Source organism: Pecten maximus, chromosome 11 (genome assembly GCF_902652985.1).
Source record: "Pecten maximus chromosome 11, xPecMax1.1, whole genome shotgun sequence".
NCBI classification, from domain to species: Eukaryota; Metazoa; Mollusca; class Bivalvia; order Pectinida; family Pectinidae; genus Pecten; species Pecten maximus.
In genome coordinates this window covers 26,022,968-26,031,388 of record NC_047025.1, presented here as the reverse complement: position 1 = coordinate 26,031,388, position 8,421 = coordinate 26,022,968, and the positions used below count along the sequence as shown (strand labels likewise).

Below are 8,421 nucleotides of genomic sequence, written 5' to 3'. Positions count from 1 at the left end.
TATCCAACACAGTTCCACTTGTGTAAAGCAGTTATCAATGGTTCTAGACTTTCTAGTTGAATAATGCACTCTGGCAAAATTTAACCAGACATATGACGACAACAGACATTACACCGTCGCAAAAGCTCATAGGCATTTTGGTTTTCATTAAGGCACCTCAAAAGCTCTTGCAATAGTTTTTTTTAAAAATCAATGAATTTCACTTTTTGTGTGTCTTTTTAAGTTATTTCCAACCATCAATGACTTTTCAATTACAAAATGTGTATTACCTAGAGAACACCGCACAGATATAGAGGCCAGAAGTACCTTTTGTATGCAGAGCTTCTCAGAGTACCAAAATTTACTCTCCCTGCAATCAATTTTAAACACTGATAGTATAAAAGAACAAGGCAGAGGTTTATTAAATGCGTTTTTCATGCATTTTATTTGTTGATGAGGACAAACATCATCCAAGACTGGTGTACATTGGTACAGTAAAGCAGATAGCTAGCTGAGGCATGTACACCTTGCTATAACCAGTATCAAATATCACAAACTGGCCCAACACGCTCCAGTACATTCCATAGTACAGCACAGATAAAAAACAAACTGTCAGATCTTCCTTTCATTCTGTCTGGCAATCCACTCTCTCCTGCAATCATGTATGGTATACACACTTTCTCCCATCCTCCCTAGGTTAAAAACAATTATTCCATCAAACATCTATCTGATGTGCCCTCTGACCTTACATTGGTAATTAAGGTCAATTAAAGTTAAGTAGACATATGGATGGAGAGACTGATTTGAGATATGAACCAACCAATCACAAGGCCCTTTACAAATGCATCAACAAATCACTAGGCTAGTAACATACAAAAATAATCTCCATATGGTACAACTTGGACCTGTGTATTGTGGGTAATTAGACAGGGGCACTTCTCTAACATCCAACTGTTGAATTAAGAACGACATATTGCCTTTGTGCCTCACAGCGATTACTCGGATTAGCACAATATTGATGGTTAGTACTCCAGTGTATACATGACATTTGTAATGTTTCATCAATTAAAAAGGACTATTAAAACAGAAAACAGAAATATTTAACAGCTAGTGGTACATGTATCACGCCAGCAATAACAATCTACACACCTTCTGTAAAACAACTTCCATAACAACATTAAAAACACAACAAATTATCACAATTGGATTAACATTCTTAAGCACTATATTTATGGCTGTATCGAGTGGACATATGACTGTTGTGCGTATACATAAGATTATGTACCCTTCTTTCTACCATCACTCGTGCTACCTTTTACACTAACTGCTTTACTGTACAACAATTCAGTCTTAACAAACAAGAGAGATAACTGTCAAGTCCGAGACCAGTTACAAAACATGACAGGTAACTATGTCCGGTCTTCAACAAGTTATTATACATGTCATGTCCGATCAGGTCATTAAATGGTAACTGGCAAAGTCAGGAGCTCGACTCGCAACACCTCCCACATACAAGACATTGCAGGTGATTGGTCAAGCTGGAAGGTTACAATTTTTTTTTCATACTTTTTTTTTTCCATATATTTATATATATACATTTTTTTCTATTTTTTTGGCCTTGATTTTTCTCCCAAATGAGAAAAAAATTCAAGATTTTTTAAAAGTTTTTTGGTTGTTGAAGCCCATTTTTAAAACTTTTTTTTATACATTTTTTATCACATTTACATAAGTAAACACATTCTGGACATACACTTATTATACACTAAATCGGCATATACACTAGTCTGCATATATACTCGCATAACAAATTCCAACAGAAAAAAAAAGAAACGCAAAAAAAAAGATAAATTTGTATACAACATGAACAATGTATACAAAGTATTTCACACATAACTCCATCCGGTAATATACACAAAGTGTATAATATAACTTCTAAGTTTAATCTATCTTTACCCTACAAGTAACAAGGGGATAGTTTCTTAGTAGTTTTAACTCCACGACTTGCAAATTCGGTGTACCAAGACATATCATTAAGACACGTCTCTTTTCATCATAACTTGTAAAAAGTTAAGACTTGTGTGTCTCGCTCACAAACAATTTTGTCAACTTCTTGTATCACAGATCATTGTATTCATCAACCTGGGGTACCGCACTGGTTTATACTAAGTATAGTTGCCCTTGCAGTGGGTACCTTTCAGTTCAAACATTTGGGAGGGGAGGGGAAAAGGGGCTAAATATACAACTATTTACAATTGATGAAGTGACATAACCTTTTCTCTCATTCAAAAAAAAAAAGTTTAAAATATTCTTAAAATCTCCATTGGCTAACATTCTATGATTGCACGCTGCGACCTCACATTCCATTCCGAGAAATATCCCCAGCATGATAAACTAGATCTGTAAGTAATAACCTACTGGATTTATGATGAACATCAACAATAACAAAACAGTTCACACTTTTGTTTTGATCACAAAAAGTGAATCATGCAATATCATTTTTTGAAATAAAAGATAAATTATTCTACTATTTCAGACAAAACATTTCAATGATGCATTCATTCAATGAGTTTTTATCTTTTTGGAGGAATATCTTAAATCAGACAATATGTTAATGATTTAATACTTCCAAACAAATGTATAGCTGTCATGGTTACCGTGGAATAGTCAGTCGCCTTAGGTTAGTTTAACAGTGCAACTAGGATCAGACTTGGTCAATCCCCCCACAAATAAATGAAATGCATAAACAGCAAACTGTAATATTACCCCTTATGGTGCCCCCTAACATGCGTCCTACTCTACCTGTGAACACCCCTATCGGTGCCCCATTCCTTACAGTCATTCATGCTGCTTCAGGGAAAACTATTACCAGTAACTATGTGGTGCTCATATTAATTAACATCAAGAGGCCACTCAGGGGAATCTATTTTAATTAGCAGTGATGATAATCATCATGATTACCCCACATGGTACCCCTGCAGTAGTGTAGAGAGCTTGAAGGGGGGGCCTTCTACAGGGGGACTGCTTGGCAACATGTGATACCATATAAATGCTCTGCATGCACGCTACATTAAATGGGATGTTGCAGCAAGGAAACAACTTTTACACCCAAACATGCTACTTTATATATAACAAGCGCTTATGAAAAACCCTCCACATACAATCAGAACAAGGGGGAGGGGGGACTGACAAATATATTGATCCCTTATGCACTTCTATGTTCCAGTGATATTGCAATATTCAAAGCAGATAAAATTTTACATTTAACCATTATTGTTACTTAAATACTTTTTAAGTCATGCTACAGTACTATGCATTTTTTGTATTTTTTTTCTTGCAAAAATATATCTACATTGGCAATTGAATCATACCCACTAAGGAAAGTTAGACCATGGTTATATATGTACACAAATCTTCATCTGTACATTATATTACAAACAAAATCAAATGGCAATATTAGTTCAACCATCATAGTGGTATTTCATCTCTTGTCTAGTGATAAACATAGTACATGATCAAGTTGGGTCTCATATAAACTAAATAGTTATAAGATGGTTAAATTTCCCCGAAACTTTCTATTTGATAGTGATTTTCTATAGATCATGACTTATATAATATGATAATATCTATACTCCACTGATTGATGTAACTGAGATAACAATGTGTAGAATGTATCAAGAATGTGTATGTTGGTAAACAGTATTAATTACCAGTCTTTCAATCACTGTCTGGAGAACTTGGAGCATAGCTAGACACTGACCCATCCAAGTCGTGATTCCTGGTATTTTTGCTAACAGCCAAGCTACATTTCACCCTGAGAAACTCGTACTGTTGTTTATATAAATCCCTCTCTCGTGTCAGGTTTGACAGCTGCCTCTGAAGTTGTTTCAATTCTTTTTCAAGAGAACGGTTAGTGACTTCTAAGTCTTGTCTCTGCTGCATGCGTTTTGAACGGCAATTTTGAGCATATCCTCGATTTTTCAAGGTTCTTCTTTTCTGTTTTAATTTCACAACGTCATCCTTTGGTAGCCCCTGAAGTCGCCGGTTCAGCTCTCTCACAGGCAGAGTAACCAACTCTTCGTCGTCCATTTTCTTCTTGTTACTGCTTCTATTACGTTTGAGGGTGGGTACTTTGGTTGTAAGGCTGCCCTGGGCGGGTGGAGAACTAGGGAGCGACTCCTTGCCAGCCTCGGCCCCAGATACCAAGTACTTGGTAAAATTGTTCACAAACTCTGGGCTGCTAGAAATCAATACGTCAACTGCCTCAGAGACCCCCTCCATGCTTGCCGAGTTGAAGGATACACTCTGGGTGAGCCAACCAATGTCATCGTACAGGTTTTTGGACTCCGTGGGACTGGGAGGAACGCTGCTACAACTACTGCTGCTGAAACAACTTGGGGACTGGGGCACACTACATATGGAGGGTGCGGTCGAGTCGGACTCCGAAGCCGTGGCCGGGGATTTCGCTCCGCCATTGCAACAATCACTGAAGTCGAGCCTATCAAGTGTCTCTTGTTTAATCACAGCCGAACGTTCGACAAACTGGTCTAAGTCGAAGTCATTTATACAATCATTCACCATGAGTGGGTCGGCCTCCATTTTGTGTGTCAGCTGGCAGGTTTTAGGTGCTCCTCGTGTTGACTAGCTTGCCAACAAACTAGGTCAGCTGTCGACCGGTCTACGTGGTACACAGCCCAACTGTGGAGGTTTTTACTGCGACAAGTCCACTCCAACTCTAGATTTTCACAATTTTATACGTCCATTGAATTATCTCTTCCACAAGCACTGTCTTACGGTGAATATTGTTACAATGATTTTGGTTTCCTGGTAAAAATCGCCGGTGGCCAAGGGCACAACCACCATACGACTTTACACGGCTTACCAGATGGGGAGACAGGCCAACAACGAGCCGACAGGGGGAATCCCGGTTGCTTATATACCCCCTGTGACGTACTACACAGGGCAAAATAAATTGCTGCAGAAACTGACCAATCGTTGCAGAGAGTTTGTTCTATTTTTATAATCTTGCGTATTTTCTCCGTCATTTGGAACGATTCTTAGTCTTTCAAGCGTTTACATCAGAAGCAACACAAACCGGGTTGTGGTGGCTTCCGAGTGAGTTACCGGCCTTTAAATATCAATGGGTTGTGCAATACATAACCTGTACAAACATGTTCAAACGAAAATCGGATTCTGAAGGATGGTTTGAAATTGATACTTATTAAAAAACCAAAAGCTTTTAACAGTCATTGTGTTAGATAAAACTGTCATAAGGAAAACTTATTGTTCGTCCTAATCATCAGTTTCTGAGATAAAAATATTACAAGATTATCAGTAGTGTATGACAAATCGAAGAATGTGACTTTATTGAATTTCAGTAGGAGCATACTACTTAGTAACTATATAAGTCTAATCTTAGTCTACATATGATTTTATAGATCTAGCCACCAGTATCTATGCACATAAGTTTTTTGTTTTGTTTTTTACATTATATATATACATATAACTAGATTTCTACAAGACCTATAAATAGCCATAGTCTATCTACACTAATATACGATATTTTTATAATAAAACTAAGATGAAATCTTAGCACTTATATATAGCCACCGAGGCTGATAATTTCCCATTGGAAATGTGTTGGCCGTAAATATACTCTCTCAATATTTATTCTCTCATATACGACTCGAAGTCGCACGTGTTAGCTACTGTACACTATATGTGTATATAGTATCTAACTTACACACGAGGTACTGTGTAAGTCACATATTTGTATCATATACATGTACACGCGTTTATAAACAATATTTAACTCTCACTTTATCAACACTAAATTGTGGAATCTTGTGCGTAATCGAGTGGCCGTTCTAGAACATTCTTTATCGACGTGGTTTTCTCATCTCTATAAATAGAACCACAAACACACACTTGACATAATATAAATACACTGAAATGTATTGATTCTACAAAGAATAGGAGAGTCCGTAACAGATGGTAGACTGGACTACCCTCTGGTGCAATGTCTGTCTTATTAAGCAACACAATTGGAAATGTACTACGCAGTTACAATACCCATTTAATACGACATGCACGTAAACGTAAATTAAGTGCAGGTTCACAACCTAACTTTTCTACTTCAAAACTGTAATTGAAAAGGGACGGCATGTCAAGCCGATTTTACCCATAAAACACAGAATCTGTAAATATTCTTTATCAAATGAGGTTGAAGACGAAGTTCACTTTTTAATACGATGTAATTTTTATGATGATTTACGCTGGCCTCTTTTAGTTGATGCTATCAAATATGTTGATTTTAATAGTATGAACAGTTTTAATCAGTTTAAATATCTTGTAGATAAATCTCCCCCAAATCTTCTCGCCAATCAACTTTATGCTATGTGGATGAGAAGAAGCAACTTTTCGTAGCTTTTTATTCATGTAACATAACGTGGCTACTTAATTACTGTACCATTTTTAATAGCTTGGGATAACCTTACCTTATTAACTTTTAGCATGCAATATCTTATACTATTATTTTGTTTTATGGTGTCTAAATAAGTCATAAATGGCTGGACATATCTTACTTTGAAAGAGAAATAGTTTATGATGTATTTTATATGTTGTAAGGTGTTTGACACTCACATTTCAGTATCATCCAAACGCGTTGTTATTGGTCTATTGGTTAAATTAATTAGTCATGGAATATGTTTTTATAATCTTAAATTCAATGGCAAACTTAGAAATACAGTTTTGAATGATATATATGATTTAAAACTATTGCACTGTATTCCTATACGCTCTTTCGGGATTGTATTTAGTTTTTTGTTGGTCTAGATCGGAAATCTAAAAAAGAAGGAACTTGCATTCGTTTTTCTTTTGTGTAGAATATTTGCAGGACAGTTCAATATTAACCTACCAGTATCTCATCAGTCCAACATCAATAGAAAGCCTATTAGCTAATCTAAATGTATAAATATTTATAATTTAATAGTAAAAAAAAATGTTTGTGTGATTGCATAGATAAGTGGAATTGGTTTATTGGCCAGAACTGTATAGCTAACACGCAGACGATAAAATATTGGTCAGGATTGTATAGCTAACACGCAGACGATAAAATATTGGTCAGGATTGTATAGCTAACATGCAGACGATAAAATATTGGTCAGGATTGTATAGCTAACACGCAGACGATAAAATATTGGTCAGGATTGTATAGCTAACACGCAGACCATAAAATATTGGTCAGGATTGTATAGCTAACACGCAGACGATAAAATATTGGTCAGGATTGTATAGCTAACACGCAGACCATAAAATATTGGTCAGGATTGTATAGCTAGCACGCAGACCATAAAATATTGGTCAGGATTGTATAGCTAACATGCAGACGATAAAATATTGGTCAGGATTGTATAGCTAACACGCAGACGATAAAATATTGATCAGGATTGTATAGCTAACACGCAGACCATAAAATATTGGTCAGGGTTGTATAGCTAACACGCAGACCATAAAATATTGGTCAGGATTGTATAGCTAGCACGCAGACCATAAAATATTGGTCAGGATTGTATAGCTAGCACGCAGACGATAATATATTGGTCAGGATTGTATAGCTAGCACACATACCATAAAATATTGGTCAGGATTGTATAGCTAGCACGCAGACGATAAAATATTGGTCAGGATTGTATAGCTAGCACGCATACCATAATATATTGGTCAGGATTGTATAGCTAGCACGCATACCATAAAATATTGGTCAGGATTGTACAGACCATAAAATATTGGTCAGGATTGTATAGCTAGCACGCAGACCATGAAATATTGGTTAGGATGGTACCTGTAAGACTATATAATTGTGTTCATAATGGGACCTAAACACGCAGAGATAAGTAGATGGACATAGTTTTATACAAGACGACGAAATTTAGCAACATGTTCTCAACAGAATACCGGTACTTCGACGTGAACGTTGTCAACAGACTCCCGGTATTAAGATGGTCAATGTCGTCATCAGACTCCCGGTATTAAGATGGTCAATGTCGTCATCAGACTCCCGGTATTAAGATGGTCAATGTCGTCATCAGACTCCCGGTATTAAGATGGTCAATGTCGTCATCAGACTCCCGATATTAAGATGGTCAGTGTCGTCATCAGACTACCGGTATTCAGATGGTCAATGTCGTCATCAGACTCCCGGTATTAAGATGGTCAATGTCGTCATCAGACTCCCGGTATTAAGATGGTCAATGTCGTCATCAGACTCCCGGTATTAAGATGGTCAATGTCGTCATCAGACTCCCGGTATTAAGATGGTCAATGTCGTCATCAGACTACCGATATTAAGATGGTCAATGTCGTCATCAGAATCCCGATATTAAGATGGTCAATGTCGTTAACATACTACCGGTATTCAGATGGTCAATAACGTCACCAGACTAC

At 36.8% G+C, this 8,421-nt stretch overlaps 1 protein-coding gene across 1 annotated transcript; it reads right to left on the bottom strand.

Annotated features, from left to right (window-relative positions):
- Positions 1-392: 392 nt before the first annotated feature.
- Positions 393-4,900, bottom strand: LOC117337999 (transcription factor MafB-like). Its single transcript, XM_033899160.1, has one exon. It carries the CDS (start codon positions 4,573-4,575, stop codon positions 3,694-3,696), a length of 882 nt encoding a protein of 293 aa, XP_033755051.1. The 5' UTR covers positions 4,576-4,900; the 3' UTR covers positions 393-3,693.
- Between the last annotated feature and the right edge of the window lie 3,521 nt (positions 4,901-8,421).